The sequence below is a fragment of the Bombus pascuorum genome, chromosome 2 (genome assembly GCF_905332965.1).
Source record: "Bombus pascuorum chromosome 2, iyBomPasc1.1, whole genome shotgun sequence".
In the NCBI taxonomy this organism is placed as follows: Eukaryota; Metazoa; Arthropoda; class Insecta; order Hymenoptera; family Apidae; genus Bombus; species Bombus pascuorum.
The window spans coordinates 1,397,627-1,419,877 of NC_083489.1; the positions used below are offsets into that span (position 1 = coordinate 1,397,627).

The 22,251-nt window shown below is 36.4% G+C and overlaps 1 protein-coding gene across 9 annotated transcripts in view; it reads left to right on the plus strand.

Annotated features, from left to right (window-relative positions):
• LOC132916863 (glutamate receptor ionotropic, NMDA 2B) overlaps nt 1-22,251 on the plus strand; it is a 337,093-nt gene that overhangs the window by 213,960 nt on the left and 100,882 nt on the right. For 2 of the 9 annotated variants that reach the window (XM_060977247.1, XM_060977250.1), the window contains exon 2: nt 16,445-17,539. The exons of the other annotated variants lie outside the window; for them this stretch is intronic. In XM_060977247.1, coding sequence (XP_060833230.1) covers nt 17,209-17,539 — 331 coding nt within the window. In that variant the 5' untranslated portion in view covers nt 16,445-17,208. The remainder of the gene's footprint in view (nt 1-16,444; nt 17,540-22,251) is intronic. 9 annotated transcript variants of the gene reach the window in all.

Sequence of the window (22,251 nt, forward strand, 5' to 3'; positions counted from 1 at the left end):
AGTCAAGCCCCTTTTCGAATGCCACGAATACTTCGACAAGGAAAGACACCTCTTCGTTGTCATCTTCGTCCGTCGCCTCCATTTGTGTAAAATCATCGGTATTGTTGTCTTTATCGTAACGAAATTGAAATTTCATACATCAGTATATTTAGGGTTCTTCCACCGTTGCCAGCATTAGGCTATTCTACGTGCCACACATAATTCTTAGTATCGATATTTTTGTTTCTTGATGCCTGCGATTGTGGCTTTTTCAACATCGTGTCTTTTTACTAATTTTGTTGCACTTATACTACTTTCGAGTTTTTTACTTGTACGGAATTTCGTTTCGATAATTACGACGCTATTAGTTTCATATTAAATTCGTATGTAATCAGAGTTCATTCGATCGAATGAAAGGAACAACACATTATGTACGAACGTTAATAAAGTATGTACATATTCGGGAGGGAAAACGATATCCGTTACTGCGAAGCATTACGTCCGGATAATAGAGCGTTCTGATAATAAAACTCATGGATATTAAGGTATTCGGACAATGGGTGTTGAGATAAGGGGGACTTTACTGTATTACAAAATAAAACTCTTTGATTGTTATGTTTATTTTCGCGAATATGGTATCTTAATGTTCAGTTGGTGTTTAGTTTCACGAATATGCTAGAATATTAATAAATAAGATAACTTGCATTTAATTCTCTACGGTGATTTTAGTCACGGTTCATTACTAGATTGCGGATATTTATTCAAATTCATATTGTATTGACACAATTAAGGAAAAAGGACCTAAAAAGAGGTTTATTTCATCCTCTAATTATTCTAATGAATTTAAATTTTATTTTGGATACGTAGTTTTTCTATTTCTTTATATACTTTATATATCGCGCGTTGTGTGTAAATATGTATACAGTATATTTTCGCATGTGAATTTTCCATAAATATATAAATATCCCAGTCTATTCACTACCTTGTTGCGATGTAAATTTGCTTTGAAATTGTATATATTTTATTTATTTTCTTCTATCTCGAAAAACAAAAATAAAAGGATTATTACAAATGTCTTCTTTTAAAAAGTTATAAAATCGACAATTTTGATATGTTACGTGTATCTACATATTTCTCACAAGACTAACAATTAGACATTCTATATTTTCATTCGATTATCGCATCAAGCTCGAGGACGTTCTATTATTCACAACCAATTTCATCGCTCCAAACGCTTACCATAAACCGTTCACGCTGAACTAAGTACTTGGCATGCCCAGGATCCGCTCATTAGTCGTTCCACGTTTGCGTCGAATTATTCTCATACATTCATGAACGAGAATTCCGGCACGTTCCGACGTATTTTTCGGGCCAGTTTGCGAATGTTGCAGCCTTCGAAGTTGCGCAAACAGTTTAAAACGAAAGTGCCCTTATCAAAACATCAAGCGGCTGCACTCCGCGAAATTGATTTCTCAGGTTAAGCAGTATTAGTCTGCCTCGTCAGCGTTTCCAACCAAGTTTCCCGATATCGCAGCCTCTTATTCGGCACAGCTACGGTTAAATCCCTTCTGCGATCGAATTCTATAATTAATTCCTTTTATCAAGTCTCTACCGATAAATTACGAGAAATTCCTATTATTGTTATATTGTTTTTGTTCAGTTGTTTAAATAATCGACTTAAAACACGAATATTGGAATCTTATTTTTAAAATGTTCAGATCTTCGTCCCATTTGATCCGATCTCTCGTCGAAATCAGAACTCATGATTTATAAAGTGTAATATTTAGATTTTTAAGCAGATGAATTTCTATGGACGAAATACCTGCATATTTTTTCGCTTACAGTTAGGTTATTCTCCGTTGTGAAAAATATTAAATTATAAGAAGATTCGATTTCGGAACAAAACGACATAAGCAATAACCATCGTTGCTTGACCTCTACCAAACGTGGGAGCGCATACGACTCAGATGCCAGGCTATTTCTCACCTTCTACAAAACGGATCGAGAACCCTATTTCCTTTCCCAGACACATTTGCCAAGCTATACAGCAAAAAATGTTATCAAAATTTGTTCAACAGCTTTTACGTGATACGAGTAGAAAGAAGCCAAATAACAGACGGATAAAAATTCTGAAAATTAATTTTTCCCGATCTATGGCTTATAGACTTCTTAAATGACTTGTTTTATTTACTTTCTTTCATTCAATGTACAGGCATGACTCTTCTACTGCTTTATTATATGTATAGACTTTATCGAATCTCGAATACGTCGGTCAGATACGTTGCTAGGCATTCACCTCTGCATGTTCAATAGTGACGAATACACAATGCGATACATCGATACATCAATATATCGGCGATCAGTGGAAATGAAAATTTCCTTTGAGCCTATTACACACCCTTTGTTAACTTTTGCGTGTGCTATGTAAACAGTACAAAGGGGGAAAACCGTCATTGGTTTGCCATTTGAGACAACATCCACGTTTAACATTTCCTATTTAGCACATCTGCTCGTAAGACTTACTAAACTTGCGATAAAGAGGAATTTTTAAATAGAATTTCGACATAAAACTGTTGAGGTTATTAGATGTGTGAAGAGAGGAACTCGTGGATAAATTGTAAAGTAGAAAATATATTTTAATACAACAGTGTAAATACAAGTAGGAATATAATTTGAGCTGGTCCAGTTCCGCACGCTAGCAGCGTTACCCTATGACTGAAAGCTCCGAAGCCATCGTCTACTGTTTATGGTTTGCCTTCGTCCCAGTCTTTTGTCTGTACGCTGTCGATGGCTTCGGTGCTTGAGAAAACTAAAAAGACTAGATGTAGAGTTTTCTCAGAGGTGGTGACCACTTTAACAAAAACATTACATGAATTTTAAATAAATAAGTACAGTACTTCAGTTTAACGAGTGAAGTATTACTAACGGCGCTTCTTCGAGCTTCCGTAAGCAGATAATCCACGGATATTAACACCTTGCCTCGAATTTCGTGAAATTTTGAATGCAGCAACCAGTCAAACGGTTTCGAAACGGAAAATTAACGAGGGTTCCCGGTCATGGTAATTAATGCGTTGCTAAACGAAATTTCGCCGCCATCGAGCTCCCTAATTTGCATCTGCTGTTTCCGAGGGTCGAAGTTCAACATGTATCGTACCTGTAACAAGGAAGCCCGATGACGATGTAACTAGCTAACACTTGCTATCTTGACTAGCTTTATGTCGTTCGAAACGTTCGCTCTGTTTTTGAAACTAGCAGCAACCGAAACGACGAAAGTTTCTTTGTTTTCGGTCAGAATGTTCTAGTTCCATCGTTATAACGTTCCGTAACTTCATCGGGATTGACATCGGTGATTTTGGAATTGTTAAGGAGCAGCAGAGAATTTTAAACGATTTTAAGTAATTTTTAGTGATTTCAAAAGGTTTTAACTGAATATTTTTATTAATATCGAATTATAGTCACGTGGTGGAAGTAGGCAACGTTTGATGCAACATCTTTCTCGATAATGAAATATTAGAGTTTCTGCAAATATTAGATATATATAGATGTATTACTTATACTTGCCATTACCGAGAATACTGGAAATTGTGCCAGAACGAGTGAAACTAAGAAATAATTTTCTTACATCATCTGTCTTCTAAAAATTATATAACTTCTTTAAGATTCATAACACGATAACAAAGAAAAACATAAATCTATTCCAAGTCCTGCGAGTTAACCTACGTATATGTATATGAACTGTTCAGAAGTAAGATTGATCAATTGTATGAACTGCAAAGCAGAAAAACCGATGACGTTACAGACACTATTTTTCAAATTTATCATAAAATTTTCTATTACTTGTGCCATCTTTTTGCGATAAATGAACTTATGGAAATAAGTAATTTATTTCTGGAGAATTAAATATCAATCTTGTGCTGATCTAACAAACTGAAGAAATTGACAAAAAGTCGATTAGTTTTCGGGGAGGCTGACATTGTTATAAATTTTGCGAGAACCCAAGAGTTCGATATTAGCTATCTTTTGTCACTGTCTCTGCTCCACAATAATTAGTTTTCTCATTCCTCTGGGACAAAACCACCCCTCTTCCCATCAGATGCCAGTAAAGAAGTAGCCTAGTCACGGTCGGACGTCCCAAGATAAACCTGGAATACCATCTATCGCTGATTTATCCGATTTGCTCGCGTAGGATCGTCTTCGTCCAGACTAATCCCAACCATAGAATTCTCTGCATGAAGACACGGGAGAGGCTGAAGGTACGTTAAGGACGATTAGAGGAGGAAACCCTTCTTCTAGGGATTTTTTGTCCCCTGCGTGACCGGTAGGATGTTTCTATTCTTGGCCAAAAGTCGATGGTCAAACGGCAGGAGAGAAAATATAATACCTCGACAATTGAACCCTTCGAATTGACCAACGATCGTTATCCATATTCCTGGATCGAGATATCGAAATTGATGGGCCGACCGTTATGTCGATCGCACACTTTCACAAGAGCAATGTTATGTGTTGTTGTTATATATGTTTATAGCGAATGTTCACCTTTCTCACAGCTTCAATAAGATGAAAGCATAAACGAGCATTCGTCTTTCCTTAGGTGAATTTCCCGCGAATCCTCTTTTATTCTCTGAACTGTGTATTTCTTGTACCGTGGCAGAAGATTGACTCCTCGATCGAACTTCTTCCCGGTTGGGTAGATTCCTTTTGTTCTGTAAAAACTGTGCAAAGCCGGTTGTCTGGTTCTTTGGACTACTTCATCTAATTGTAAGAAGCTGTCGCCTATGTTTGTTAAGAGCCCAAAGAGACAGAACAATTTTTCTCGCGCAATTTTCATGCTACGTAACAGCTCTCGATTGCTACATTTTCCAGGCAAAATTAGTTTTGTGCCTGGCTATTGTCCTCCTTGGGCCCACATGGCTGCCGCCTATATTATCTGACTCGACAAGCAGATCTTATCAATTAAGTACGAAACACTCGATAATTGAATTGACCAGTGATCGTTATCCATCGTTGTATCGGGATATCGAAACGAGTAGGACGACTATCGTTTTCTTTTTGGTATTCAGGAAAGGATCCAACGATGACAGGAAAAAGTTGAGTATCCTGCGACTGTGTATTAGAGGAGATCATCGCGGTGCGAGTTCTCGTGGCCAGATGAACAGAAATACCGCAATATCACGAATGCTCGACCAAGCAATTCAGAGATTTGGGGATGGATTCAATTGAGATCTATTGTGACCGATGAAACGCCGAGGCTCGGTGTGTTCTTAGTGAAGGAAATAGTGGCCACGACAGGAAATTGCGGGACACAAAGCTTCTTTCGCGACCACATACTGTGGCTATGTTGTTTCTTTTCATCTTAGGGTCAGCAGGGTGGCAGGCTTTCTTATTGCGAGGCTTATTCGTTTGCCGAGAAGGTCTACGTTTTGATGAAAGGACCGAGGGAAACGTGGATCTTGGGTTTTCGTGATAATTTCCAGAATCTTCCCAGTGATAGGATTTGGAAAAGTCGTTAGGGACTGGTAAACGAGGAGGATAGGTGATCTGTTGTGATTAGACTGTGATTTGTTTACATGTGTTAGGAATGTAAAGCTGCAAAGATACATAAGGTGTATATAATATGCAAAACTACAGAAGATATTAAAAGTAGAATATTTGTATTTTTGGTAATTAATAAATGAAATAAACCGCTATATTGATTCTATTTCTTGAGTTACATTTATAGGAATATTGTATAAAAGTCTGCAATCTAATTACGATCGAGTTTTCTAAAAATTGTACAAAACTTATTATATTTAGGTGTCATTATGTGAAAACTTCAATCCGCTATCGTTGAATTTAATTTATGATCACTGGATGATACAAAGTTGAGCACAAATGCTAAAGTATGTAAAATACCAAATATAAAATGAATACAATTTATAATAGAAACTCGAAGACTTAATATACTTTATTCTGACAAAAATATTATTTATATTTTAAAATAGCATTAAACTAGGGCTTGAAATATTTTCCATGTATTGTGTTTCAAAAACAGCCTCGAACCATGTAGGGATCTTGGAAACTGGAATCCATGAAATATGGCTAAAACCGTAACTGTCAGAACCGTAAGTCAGAAAAGTTCGCAGCGAGGACATTTCTCTTCCGAAATGTCCAGTTCGGGCTGTTGAGTGATCGTACATATGTCGTATCGTAATACCTACCTATCGCAGAAATATCGATTCGCAATGTATAATTCCGCATAAACCGTAAATGTGTCTTGCGATTCAATTATCGGAGTAAGCTTATTTTGTTTCAGATAAGCGAATTTTATTTTCACAAACTTCGAGCATCGGCTAAATCTTCAAATCTATTTCACGTATTACCAAATTTTAAACTTTCCCAACGATAAAATTTCGCAAGAGTTTACGACCATATCTAAGGGATATTTAATCACGTATTAATAAACACGTATACATCGCGACCTTAAGATCCCCCCTCCCCTTCCTTCTCATCCCCCCCCCCCAAATCCCACAACGCACAAAAGTAAACCACAGAAGAGTCCTTTTTTGCGGTCAAGTTTCAGGACAAAAATACAACACAAACAAGAATACACAAAAGCCACGCCCCACTGCGACTTAAATCCAAAAAACAAAAATAAACACAAAAACCGAAAAACCACGACACATAATATAGCATGGCTACGCCGTACCGACGCGTATCGGTACATTTGCCTAACACACTATACTTAAATTCATTGTTTATTGTGAATCTCAAAAATGTATAAAAAAGAAACAAATCTTGGCAAAATAAACGATTTAAAAAAAAAAACATCGCGACCTTAAGATAGCCATAGTCAAAGAAGAAATATCCAAGTTCAGAAACAGATATAATATAAGAGTTAACAACCACCAAAATCCATTAATTACCCAATTACTTGACACGACGGATCAGATCCGCAGACAAAAAAGACAATACCCTTTAGATTGAAGCATTAGATTCAACTGGAATCAAACATACTATAAACATTAATTAATAGTTTCCTTGAATATTTACGGATTCCATATCTTTCTGGCCGTTGAGTCACATAATTCTTTTAACTTTAACAAGTATCTGCATAGAGTTACATTTCTTTTATTTTTTCGAAGCAGTCAAGCTCCTTTTCGAATGCCACGAATACTTCGACAAGGAAAGACACCTCTTCGTTGCCATCTTCGTCTGCCGCCTCCATTTGTGTAAAATCATCGGTATTGTTGTCTTTATCGTAAGGAAATTGAAATTTCATACATCAGTATATTTAGGGTTCTTCCACCGTTGCCAGCAGTAGGCTATTCTGCGTGCCACACATAATTCTTAGTATCGATATTTTTGTTTCTTGATGTCTGCGATTGTGGCTTTTTCAACATCGTGTCTTTTTATTAATTCTGTTGCACTTATACTACTTTCGAGTTTTTTACTTGTACGGAATTTCGTTTCGATAATTACGACGCTATTAGTTTCATATTAAATTCGTATGTAATCAGAGTTCATTCGATCGAATGAAAGGAACAACACATTATATACGAACGTTAATAAAGTATGTACATATTCGGGAGGGAAAACGATATCCGTTACTGGGAAGCATTACGTCCGCATAAACCGTACATGTGTCTTGCGATTCAATTACCGGAGTAAGCTTATTTTGTTTCAGATAAGCGAATTTTATTTTCACAAACTTCGAGCATCGGCTAAATCTTCGAACCTATTTCACGTATTACCAAATTTTAAAGTTTCCCAACGATAGAATTTCGCAGGAGTTTACGACCATATCTAAGGGATATTTAATCGGTCATTTTAACACGTATACATCGCGATCTTAAGATACCCTCAAAGAAGAAATATCCAAGTTCAGAAGCAGATATAATATAAGAGTTAAGAAGCACCAAATCCATTAGTTACCCAATTACTTGACACGACGGATCAGATCCGCAGATAAAAAGACGATACTCTTTAGATTCAACTAGAATCAAACATACTATAAACTCTTATAATCCAAGTTATAGTACCACCCCAAAGTAATTTACTTATAATTCTCTATGAGAATTGAATGTAGATAGTCCACCAAATAAAAAAAAAATTTAACACGTGTATAAATCACGAGATTCATCTGAAATTTTATCACAAATAATAAATTTAAATTGAAGTTTATTCATTGAGTTTCCATATACTCGAGCGTTTAACTTTAATGCCTACAACGAATATTTACAATACATATAATAACTCGCAGCCTCCCTTCTATCAATAATTTGTAGCGGCACGCGAGATAGAGGGCAATTCAAATCATGTTGTTGTTTTGCCTCGGAGTATCAACATCATATTAGGACATACATAATGTAATAATAAATAAACTCCGGGAAAAACAATGTCGCTGCTACGTGCAACTGTTAAACGAAGACGAATTTGAATTTTTCGGTACTCCCTTCGGTACCACCAGTATAAATAGACGACCATGTTCTGCAGAAGTCAGTCAGTCGTGCGAATCAATATCAGTTTTTCAGTCTCAGTCTCGAGCGATTTTAATAGCGATCTATACACAGTCTTAGAGAATCCGTTAGTACCGAGCTCTTTGCGAACATAAATTATTTTAAAATATATTTGACGGTTTTCAATATCAAGATACTTCGTCATTTAAATAACAACTCAACCAATTATCCTCAAGATTTAAACAAAAACGAAAAACCGAATCGATCGACGAAACTAAATTCGATAAAACGTATGAACATAATAGCTTAAATAAAAAATTACAATAAAAGAAAAATATGAAGTCCAGTTGTGGATTTGTACCTTCCACGCAATGTATTCAACAAGACCCGATTCGTACGATGCATATATAGCGTCGTTATATATGATACCTGTCAAAAAAGAAATATTTCATATACCGTTTACAATTTCACACCTGCACAAATAATCACAATTCTCGATCACACGTGGCATCTATTCGCGCTTCAGTAAGGAGAGAGGCGTGTAGGACTTATCCGATCAGTCACAGCAGTGTACTACTTGCTCGGTACTGTACACTACAATGTGAGTACACTAGATAGGCTAATTGTCTTAGCAGATACAGGTGTGAAACACTGGTTCCAATAGTCAGTCCTCATAGGCACAACACTTGTTTGTATTGTTATGTTTGTTCATCATTGGTAGTTACTTGGCTTAAGAGTCAATATATTCTTTTTGTCGATTCATGGAAGATTATTCCTACTAATTGTTGTTGTCTTTCTTTTCACCAGTTTGTCTGGAAATGGTCATATTTCCCATGCGAGAAATATGTTACTTGTATAATTAAATTTAAGTTATACGAGAAAACATTTTTAAACAGTCGTCTGATCACACCAATTTATCATAGGTTAATGAACTCGACTCGAGATGAATAACACGCTTGACTCAGCGGAAACATATGTATAGTTCCTCGGTAAAAAGACATAAGGGTCAGCATGAAATTCAGAAGTCAAGAATTATTTGTTGCTTCGAGCGTATACGAAGACAAACTTCGAGATACAAGTACACGAATGTTGCATGCATTCGTCATATTGCATCGTTCATAATCCTATTCTGCTTTTCTGATGTCAATACAACGCTCGATTCGTTTCCTAAAGCATATCATAACAAAGTGCAAAAGTTAAACGACGCTACTCAAAGGAAAATTCTGTTCAGTTAAAAAGTATCGAAGCGAACAATGTAGCTACGTAGTAGTAAACCAAACATAATTCACTCGAACTACAACAATTCCGCCACAGTGTGCCGTGGAATGCAGCTTGTGCTCTGTTTAAAATTAAACCAACTATTCGTCAGCGATTACACCAACCGCTCTGCTGTCTGCCGTAAATAAAACCAATTCTCGCTCCTCTAAGTCTGCCTTCTCCATCTGATACCATATCTTGGTGGTATCGTTTTATCTGGTAATCCTGACGGAAAATCGAAACGTTGAACAGCCGGTGTTCGACAAGATCCTTGGTCGGGTATCATCGATACCAGGATATTTCCACGAATCGTGTTATCGTCACTTTACCCCGGACAGGAATAGATCCAATCTGATCTATCCTAGGGAAATTGCGTTTCACGGACCACTCTGAAGAGATCTCGTTTGCGGTTTAGGAAAAACGCACGCGCGAAAGAAAGCGCGCGAAGAACGAATTGATAACGTTCACTCGAATTTTGTTGTTAAATTCTTCGATACGTATGTAATACACGATGAATGTGTTTGTCGTATAAAATAGTCAATTCGTGGGAGAGAGAATGGGATACATCGGATTCTTGCACAGTTCGTTAGAATTAAATGTATTTTAATTACACAGAATAGATTACGTGATCGTAATAAATGTAACAATTGGATGAAACGAATTTTGGACCGAGTGGTGCGAAGTATACAACGATGGCACGCCAGCAATTTTGTTAATTCTGTGTTTTATTTTCGCACGATACGTGGTGCAATATTTTTAATACAATAATATTATTCTTCTTTGATTAAAAAAAAACACGACAAATATTGGAAGAATAATAAAAAAATACATAGACTAAGTTTGTTAGCTATTGTTTGATTACAATAATTATAGAAAAATTGCTTTTCCCGGCTGATACTTACGACCGAAATATCGTATGACGTGAACAGGGAAATCGATAGTTATCTTGGTTTCGGTTGACTCGACGTAGTGTAAGGGATCTTGGTTACGACTGCGCGTGGAGAAGGGCCTGGCGAAGGCGTTGCTACACGGTATAATTTCGAGTGTTCCGCTCGAACTTCGATGCTCGAAACGCTTGCGGTTCTAGCAGAAACTTTCAATTACTCTCGATTACGAGTGCTGGAAAACACTGTAATCTGAAGAGAGCTCTCTTCGATTCACAGCATTTGTTTTGTTAATCGTGTTGAGTAATAAAGCGTGCAATTTTTATTGTCGGTGTAATACCATTAGGATATTAGATGACTGATAGAAAGCTAAGATTTTAAAAGCTTCGATTAAATATACAATTGAATTAAATATATAAATATGTTTATTTTTATCTAATATTGCAATATCTCAAGTTACGAAAATATTTGCCCCTTCTTCTAAAAAAAATTTATTCAGTGTTATAATATTTGCTAGAAAGGAACCTAAGTATTGCAGTCGTTACTGTTCCCGAATGCCACATTTTCGACGATTGAACAATCAGTATGTTACTGTCAGCCAATTCCATGGATTTAAAGGCTCGAAGAGAAACGCATTTTATATTTACTCGAACCGTTCCTGTCCAATTTACATAGAGTGATATAGTTCAGGTTGACGCAGTTTTCACGCAGTTTCCACCCAGAAACATCAGCTTTACCGTAACTCGGTTACCATGACTAATTTCCACGCGCTCGAAACAGAAACTAAACGTCGATGGCAATGGGCGAGTCCACGTCTCTAACGAGACACCATTGCACAGGCGTTTCCCAGATCGTATCTCGAGCTACGTTTAGTCGGCGACAAAAATAGATGGATAGATAATGAAAATAGGTATCAATTTCAGATATTTATTTGATAAATTATTATTAATATCAGATAATTCTTTAATAAATAACTGTAATTAACCCTGCTGCGATCCTCTAATTTTTCTGTGGCTTGAACTCGTTAAATCAGAAATATTAACTTTTTGAGGAAATCTTTGGTATAAAATTGACGTATCAATGCGATTAACATATTTTCAAACTTTCTTCAAATTTAAGAAATTTTTTAACGATAGAGAAATACGACTCGGTCAAAAATGATACACAGGACGCAGCAGTGTTAATATTTATGTTTTCGCGTAAACAAACCGTATTTCACGAGACTTCGTCGACACGTCGTTACACTATCCGTCCGCTTAATTTTACCGCCGACTCTATAACATTATTGCAACTTAACTTCTCTCGAGTAGCATGCACGGTCATCATTCACGTTCATAAAACTAATTATTCTTCTCGTTAAAAGAAATAATCATCGCCGTGCAGCTTGCAAGCATCGTTCACGAAACGAATTGGATTCGCAGTAGCAGCAAATTGGATTCGAAAAGCTTGCCCGTGCTTCGTTAATGTTACTCGATTCATTCGACGTAACGAAATAACCCGGATTAAACTACAACCTCTTGGAAACTTAGATATAGGCTTCATCCTACTGACCATATCGTGTACAGATTTGTTACAATTCGACTTAGAGACGGGAGAATCCAAGCTTCTTAGTAATCTCCGCCCTGCCATCTTTACCAGAAGCAACTTGAAGCCAGGTTTTCGTTGGCAATTCCACGACTACCGAACCATCGCGCCGAAGGAAACTTGTCGGAGTTCGGAACAAACAGAGGACGCCGGATATCCTTGATATCGGAGGCTCGTCGCGTTAACGCTAGTTTCTCGCTTGTAAACTAAAATCAACTCGACACAGTTACGTACAATCTTCATTTACGGTACATATTTGTTTTATACAACTTTCTACTATCCTGTTGTGTTATAGGAATTCCTGAATGGGAATATTTCCGGCCAGAATCTCATCGCGTTTGTTTGATTATGAACATTCGCAGAGACGAGCATCGTGTTAAGAGCACAGTTTGCCTTTGCTGATGAACGATAATGGTAGAAGCTATGTTTATATTGCGCTTGTAATTGGTATTCATGTTTATATCAGTATGGGTGGTAGAGATTAATTTCTAAACATAAGGGTAAATATTTGAAGAAGAAATTTTAATCTTTTAACGTTAATCGATTGGATTATTAGGGTAGATGATTGGATTATGTTGCGAATGTAGGAAATACTCACTAAATAAACGTTAATTTTTTACTTTTCTAGCGACATGGTTCAAAGACGTTAATTATCCGAGAAACTTCAAATGTAACAATATTTCGTCAAATTTATATCATCTACTATTAACCAAATTCAGTAAAAAATATCGACTATCATTTAGAACGTAATCGTTAAACCAGCGATCGAATATAGCTACAGCGATGACGGTGCGCATTTTATAACGATACGTAGGTTCGGTTATCCTTCAGGATAACGACAACGTTAACGACAAGCGCCAAGCTTCGTAATCCGAAAGGATAATAACAAGTTCCTTCGACCGTGTCTCCTCTCTTTTTTTTTTCTTTTTTCTTTGAGATTATATTACGGCAGAAGTAGAGAGAGAGAGCAACGGAAGTTAAGCACTGATCTATAATCACTTTATAGTTACTACTTAACTTTTCACCCAACTAACCCACGCTCGCCCTTCTTCCACGAAGATTACATCCAACGAGAAAAACTTGAATCTTTATATACACGTACTTTCAACAGACCTAATATCTCATCTCAACTCTGGTAACAGCGTTAACGAACAATCCAATTCACTGAAACGTTACACTTGCGTAATTAGCCGAAGTTCTATTCGCACCCTCTTGTGAAGACACGATTACAGTGAATCCATTAGAGCCAGCGTGCGATAGAAAATTAAATGTACTACAAAAAAAGAAAAAAAAAGGAAATGAAAACGTGGGCATTCTCGCGTCGATAGAAATTTCGAAAGCAAATTCCAATAACCTCTCCAGTAAACAGGTTAGGGCTTTTCTTCGAGAAACGAAGTGGCTTTCGGTATACTGATGGTGCATGTAAATTTTCCACGTGACTGGCATCGTCGATGTACCATAGTTACATTTACCGCTCGAACGCAGAGAAACGGACTGTCTATGGTTTCACGATGTCACTATGGAAAGATTTCCATCGACAAAGGGGACAAGTCGTTCCATAAATTGAAATAGTTTTACGTGCAATAGCTTTTCACGTTTGAAAATTGTTGTACATAAATTGCTATGTTTTCTTTCGGAGTTTGCAGTAACGGAAGAGTTATCAATCAACTGAGATAATAATCGTGATTGATGATTCTTTATCGTTGCGATATTTATTATTATTACTGAGAGATTTCTGTGTATCTATTTAAATATAATTTTCTATTCCAATCCAGTGTGTTTATAGTTAGTTTGTGATAAGAAACTATCGAATTGCAATCTCGGTTTCTTTCTATCTTTATCTTCTTTACAATCTGAAATCAACTATATGATTGAAACGTACGAAAACAGTCGAGGGAAATAATGGAATTGGATTAAACGCGAATTAAATGAAATCAGGCAATTGCAGGTGGACAATGAATACACAAAAGAATCATAATTACAACTGCTTCGTCAAAACGATAAAATCCCTTAATTAAATTATCTCGTACAATTACCGAATGTAAAAGAAACTCTCTATTACAACGATCTCCTGTTAACCAACGATTTTATTTTATTTCTATTATTTGTTCGATACAGCATGCCATTCTAGTATCTGTATTTACGCAACTTTTATAAATAATTCTGCTAGTAATCAATTATCCTACTACGTACCGTCTTTCTTTAACGCATTCAAATTTACAAAATTCATCTGAAGATGGCTGGAAAACGCGCAATAATATTCTTCGGGTAAATGAGAAGGAAAATCGTCTCTCTTTCTATCGGCGAATCTCTCAGCATCTACGAAAAGTACAATTCGACTCTTTCTGGAAAGGAACGTTTGAAAGTTGAATACGTGATCGCGACGAGTACTTTACTGCGAAGACAGGCAATCGAATGGACGAAACGAATGCCCGGGGTTGTAAGAGGACGAAAACAAGGGGCGACAAGAGCGGTTGAAAGTGCCGGAGCTTGATAGGTTTCCGTAATTACCAATTAACGTGGAATTACACGGGGCAACGGTCCCTGTCAGCCGACCTGACGAAAATCTCAATAATTAGCTTCGTTGTGATTCTGACGCTCCAGATCCTCGCACGAAATTATCGGGCGTCGGCTTAATTGAGGACCCCGTAATTACTTCCAGCCAATCTTATCGGTGTTCCGCGGGTGGAGGGGCGGGAGATGTGCTCGATTGTACCGCCAAAACTTTCCGGTGATCTCTCATAATGAGTTTCTCTCGATTTGAAATCGGAGCTCCGCTACTTTCCTACCAGGAGACATCTTCTTGCGTTTTCGCACTTTTAGCGACGATACGAATGGGTTTCTTTCTCGATTAGTCTTCTGCAGTGCAACAAATATTGTATGGCGTCATTGTATGTTGATTTACGACGTGCATTTTGCCGTACAGAATCACCCATTTCTAATCTTCGATTTAAGAATTTAAATTAAGAATTAAATTTAAATTTCTTCGATTAAGAATTTAATTTCTAATCCTCGATTTAGAAATTTCATTACTCACACGACGCGCGTGTTTAAATAACCTCGCTGTTTTGATGGTCATTTGACGATGGTCATTTTTAGCGCCGATGTCACGATTTTAATTACCTTCTGTATTTTTTAAATTATCTTGAGTACACATAATCTCGATAATAGCTACCGATTTTAAATAGATTTGGAACAACTTCGGGATTCTATTTCTTCTTCGTGCCGATCTTGTTAATCTTGAGTGCCAATAATACGTTTTGTCTGTTGAGGTTGACTGATAGAAGAACGAGTGGATGAATTTGTAGTAAACACTATATTGAAATAAATAAAGGTATAAATATAAGTATAATAAGTGTAATACCAATCCAGATCCTTAATCGTATAGTGTTACGATACAATAGAAGCGACAGGGAACACGTTCATATATTTATAGCGAAGAACATTACCAAAAAAGTTAACCTTGTAGCTGTAGCTGAAAGCTGCAAGAAAAAGCAATAGAAATATACTCATAGCTCTTTTGTTTCTAGACCTTGTAACCCAAAACATAATTTACATTCGAGGGTACAATAACATGGACCTCTGCTTATTTAGAATTTTTTGTTCCACTAAATTCTATTCTCTTCGTAACAGCGGTCTCTAGGTCACGGGTATACAAAAGAAAAGGTATAGAGTTTTTCTTGAAGTAATTACTTCAACATTGTCAATCTAGACGTTAACTAGAATTACAATGCCGGGATATCTTTAGACAAATGTAATCGGCTTTTTTTTAATTCGATCTGAGAATAACTTTCATTAAATGGTGCATGTGTGTATACTAATTGAAGTATATTAATACAGCCAAAGTATTTGCGCATTTCATTAATATTGACAATTCATGTACCGTTTTATATTATAAGCAAAATAACTACATTCCAGTAAACGCAGGCTGTTGCGAAATAAAAGAAGCTTAAAACTGTAGAAATTTTCTGGGTGACCTGTTACGCATAAATTTTTACCTCTGAAGCTCAAAAAAGCATCCATGTAAATCACGACCTCCATTCATGCAGCTCCAAAATGCACAAGTTTAGTTAGAAGAGATAGCATGAACCGGGAGCCTACTGGCCTATTTTATTTTCTTTCTTTTTTCTTTTTTTTTGTTTTTGGTTATTCTCTACGCTGCTGTTTGCATGTTATTCGATACCGAAACGTACTTTTTACTTCTGTGTACAAGATGTACAATTTGTTCGAGCCTCCATCAACGACAGAAGGCAACCGTGTTCAGAAAATGAGACAACTACGTACAACAATTAATTTCTTTTTCAGTGTCTTCCGAAATATTAGTTATCTCGTCCGTACGAAGGCAAGCGCAATCCGTTTGCCACTCCCGAGTTCCTCTTGTTATCTCGAATAATAATCGCCAGCGTGAAATCAAATTTCGTCTTCCTTCATCGAAATATATTAACAAGTTGTCGCTTAGATAGCAATCTACTACGGTGTATAGTTGTTAAAAATTTTCATGTAATACACTGACGAAGCTCTGGAAGCATCGTCGACAATCTTGGAGCTATCAGTGTTCAGACGATCGGATATCGAAGAATGACGCACGAGAAACAACGCAAATCGAATCTGATCAGTTACGTGTACTAGAAGATACCAATTTCACTGCAATATGTCTCATCTTCCGTGAACGATGGCAAGAGCACGGAACAAATTTTTTACAAATTTCAAAAATTGTCGAAACGACACGATTGTCGGTATAGTGATTCAGTAGTTAGTAATTTAATTGCTAGCAATTTTATCTTCGACGTTAAAGTAAGATTTGAAGAAAAGAAAAAGAAGATTCCTCTGTGTGTGGAAGGTGAATATTTTCCAAAATCATCGACGAATCACGGAATTACTTTCCTCGACAATTTCATCGATCAAACGAACTCAAACTTCGTGTGCATCGACTGGATCGTCAAGATACGTAACTTCGCTTTCCAATGCCATCGATTAGAAATAATTTTTACGTGTAATCGACCTTGAAGCAGGAGAATCGTGGAGCAGACGAAAAATACAAAGTCGAGGAAGGAAGACGAGGAGGAAAGATGCGAGTCGAACTCCTTCTGATCCTCGGTACGTTCGTGTTCTCCGGCGATTGCGGCCGGAGGGTAACGATCAGCGAGTCCGGAGTTCCCGAATCATCCAGACGGCGCAATGGATCGTTACCGAAAATGTCGATCGGATTAGTGGTGCCGCACACTAATTTCGGTGTGCGCGAGTACACGAAGGCCGTGAACCGCACGGTTGGCTTCCTGCGCAAAGGCGGCAAGCTGAGGGGACAGAACAAGCATTCTGGATCCAGCTTCCTGGATAAGTATGACTTCACGCAGCACTCAGTTCGACTGAGCATGATGACGCTCACACCGAGTCCTACAGGTATATATGGAAGAAGTATAGTTAAGTTTTTCAATAACACGATATTTGTTAATACGATTACACAGCAGATAAACGTAACACGATGCACATGGTTTCATCCTTAGCGATTTTTCATTTTTATTTTCATTTTTTATTATTAACGCCATTGACCAGTTGCTTATAATCCGTAAAGTATTAAAATGCAATATATATATATATGTCGGGTTATAGTTAGATTTAGGGCGAATTTTCATTCGGACTAGCCATCGTTGTTGCACAATAGAGATTATATTTACTGGTATAAACATGAGTTTTACAAAGTTTGACAAATAACCGTGGTGATTAGACACTCGAGATATTAATGACAATGTTCTTAGGTTCAATAACGAATCCACGGTCAACGGGCTAACTCTTTGTTGAACGTAGAATATATTTTGAAGCACAAAGTAACGTTCGCTGTAACGCTCGGTATATACTCTACGTAAAGACGATGTGAAAACTCTCCAAGGTGATCGCAAGAATAAAAGACTGATGAAAACTTTCCTCTCCTTACGATCGCGTTTGTTTTGTTGTATATTGGCCGGGAATACCAACAAAATCCCAGCCGCCGTTGCTAGGCAAACCCGCGTAGCGGCGACATTGCTCCCGCCCGAGGTTTGATTATTAATACAACGCGTGTCTCATAATATTGACACTTCTCTGTTAGATAAAAACGTCCATCCCGTGACCGTGGCTACGTTCAACAACCAGTTGTGTCACCTCGAGCCCAAGTCCATTGTCACAAATCCCGGGAAACATAATCGGATTGAATCATAACAACTACTTCTAAGTTTTATTACTTAAGTACAGCTATAATAGATAGTCTAGACTATAGTATTGGGGATCTCCCCAAAAATTCCAAAAGAAAGGCCCCGATGTCTTTTCATCTCCGACATATATATATATTAAAAATAATATTGTAAAGTATTAAAGTATATAAGGGGATATTTTGCATTTATAGAAAATTTACAAGCGTGGGTGATAAATGTGCCGAGTGCGCGTATTATGCAAAAATATACAAGATATTCAAAGTAGAGCGCTCGTTATAATATTTAATGGCTAGAACAAGTCTCTATTTGGGTTCCATTTCTTCAGCCGCATTCATAAAGGGATGAAATACCATGAACATCTGCAGTCTAATGATAGCTGTAACAGAGGTTAACGAAGTGCAAGAAGGATTTTCTTTCTAAATTTCGCACATTTTTACGCTTGTATGTTCCTTTATTTCTGACGCGGAATACAGTCAGTATATTTGTACGAGTTTCAAGTTTCCTACAACACAGTTTGAAATAACAAAACCAATTGATCGTGTTATTCGAGCGGTACCCCTATTATTTTATACAATAATTGATTTAATAATTTGAATCTCAGTTGGTAGAATGGAATATTCGATTACTATATGCGAGAATGAAACTGTATTCCATTCGTAGAAACTTATTGAAAATCGACTTCACGAAATATTTGATTTAATGTCAGCAAGTGCTTCATAGCTTGCAAACAGATGTCTATTTATTGTGGATTATATTTTCTAACAAAGTGATCGCATCAGCACATTCTCAGCTTTCAAACGAAAAGTACTTTCCTTTTCCCTTCGCCCTCTTACCATATTTTCCATATAGCGCCTTAATACACTTTAATGTGAAAATATGGTATGAAAAATATGGTTTCTGTACTTTTACATAAAAAGGAATAGTGTATTTTATTATCGTCATTTTTTATTGTCACCTAGTGGCTGATAGAACACATCAAATTTTAAATGCGATATTATTACAGTAGTTACCGATGTATTGCCATCTTTTCAATTGAGACTTATATATCCTTTTTACTTAGAAACATTAAAAAAGACATCTAAAAATAAATGTAGTAATTATATATAATTTCAATAATATTAATCATTGAGGTATCAATAATTGAGTTTGATACAGTAACGTATTTCTAACGCTGATTAAGTATTATATTACGATACTTGTCTGTTTAACGACGGATGTTTACTATACGTATACCGCATGATTGACTTGTATTACTTACGCGATCCGAGACTAGTTTACTTTCCTCGTCTGCGTGTTAATTCCTTAGCTTGTTCTGTTTACGACGGATATTTACGACTTGTATTATTTTCTGTATTCGTGACTAATTTGTGTTATTTGGCTTAATAATAGTTGATCCGTTTGAGATACGATGGATTTGCTCGTCCGAATAAATAACTGTATTATTCTTTTTATTCTACCCGTGAGTATATCATTGCATAATTAGTTTAACAATAATTGGTCTGTTCTATTCGCTATGAATATTTAATATCGTTCGATGGAATGATTGACTTGTACTACTTGTTCGATCCACAAATAATTTATTTCACTTGGCTGAGCAATAATAGACCCACTCTACTTGTTTAATATGAATTTTTTATTTATAAGTAAATTGCGTGTACATGTTTATGCATTCTTGGAAAATTTAAGGTTTCAAAAATATGTAAAATGCATATAGTATGAAAAAATACGTAAAATATTCAAAGTAACGCACTCATTATGATATAATTGTATCATATTTAATAGACGAAGTAAATTCCTATTTGGAAACTATTTCTTTAATTATGTTGATAAAAATATAAAACTGCACAAATATCTGTAGTTTATTTGCGAGTTTTAAGCTACAGAATAAATACTCTAATAAATACCGTAATATAACGCAACTGACAGTTATAATCTTCAGAAATGGTGATAATTAAGCATAAAACTTTCCAAAAGCCAATAATCTATCGTTATTTCAACTTCTTCCGCTCCTCTCGGTTACCAATTCGCCTGAGACATCAAAATAACAGGAAACGGAAATCGTGGGGAGTTCGTTGCTCTGTGGGACGCAGCGAATCGCAATATTTCCGCGTGACGAACTCGAAAGCAGGACAATATCGCCGCTTTCATATCGCCTCTGTTGGCTACACGTGGCCACGTAGCAGTAGTAAAAAAAGGACACCGTTTCTTCCTTTGCCAGGACGCCGAAATTAATGTTCTCGTTCCTTCAAAAGTCTTCACATCGGTCAACATGTACGGCTTAACGTTCGCTCGTACCAATTCGCGACGACCTCGTCTTCTGCACACGTGTAAAAATGTGTGCGGTATGCCTGTATTACCTTATGAAGGGCGAACGTGACTGGAAAACATGGATGTTCCAGTGAAAAATATTCCTCTTTGATTCTGTTCAAGATAAGCCGACTTTATCTTACGCATTCTCTCTCGTGAAATAATTAAGACGATGAAATGCTCCCGTTTATTTCAAACTAGAAATATTAGAGCGATAAATTGGCTGCATTAGGGCGATCCAATTTATAACTTTGAGATTTTATAAAATTCAAACGATTCATTTTTGCTAAAGGTTTCTGGATAAAAGCTTCCTTCGTGTAGCTTTTATGTTATCCAGTTGATTATCAGAGTGGATAAGAACATCTACGTTAGAGTGGACCAATACATTTTTATTTCCTTGGTACATATTTCGTGTTTTAGTCGTTTTAGAGATAACAACGTAACGTTTGACCGGTAGCAACGTTCAGCACGTTGTTGGATTAATTCTGTTTACTGCGTACTTAACCTATTGACATCGACGTGCTACATCGTTACTACGTCAGCAACGTGTCAGTATATTCCGCTAAAAGAGATTTGTCAGTGATAGATATGTCTGTGAGTTTGCGAGGGCTTTAGAATGATCGGGGTTAGGTTTGAGAATGAACGATGAACATAATAGGAGAAGAAACATTGACAATGTGGAAAATTATAAGAACAAATACGATTGATTTCACTTTGCACCATATAGACTACTGTTTCACGACGAGCAAATGCTTTATTCGCGTTGTCATATTTGACTATCGTACTTTGTTTAATAACAGTTAATCTGTTCTACGTACGATGGATATTTGCCATTCTCCGAATAAATCATTGCTTTATTCTACTTGGTTTAACAATAGTCGAATATTGTCACCGACATTTTATATCGTTCGATGGAATGACTGACTTACACTGCTTGCTTGGTCTATAAGTAATCTGTTTGTCTTAGACGGACAACAATAGATCCATTCTACTTATGCATTAATAATAATTTTTTATTTAAATGATATTTTATTCTGCGACAATTTTATATCGTTCGATGGAATGACTGACTTACACTACTTGCTTGGTCTATAAGTAATCTGTTTGTCTTAGACGGACAACAATAGATCCATTCTACTTATGCATTAATAATAATTTTTTATTTAAATGATATTTTATTCTGCGACAATTTTATATCGTTCGATGGAATGACTGACTTACACTACTTGCTTGATCTATGAGTAATCTGTTTGTCTTAGCCGGACAACAATAGATCCATTCCACTTATGCATTAATAATAATTTTTTATTTAAATGATATTTTATTCTGCGACAATTTTATATCGTTCGATGGAATGACTGACTTACACTACTTGCTTGATCTATGAGTAATCTGTTTGTCTTAGCCGGACAACAATAGATCCATTCTACTTATGCATTAATAATAATTTTTTATTTCAATGATATTTTATTCTGCGACAATTTTATATCGTTCGATAGAATGACTGACTTACACTACTTTCTTGATCTATGAGTAATCTGTTTGTCTTAGCCGGACAACAATAGATCCATTCTACTTATGCATTAATAATAATTTTTTATTTAAATGATATTTTAT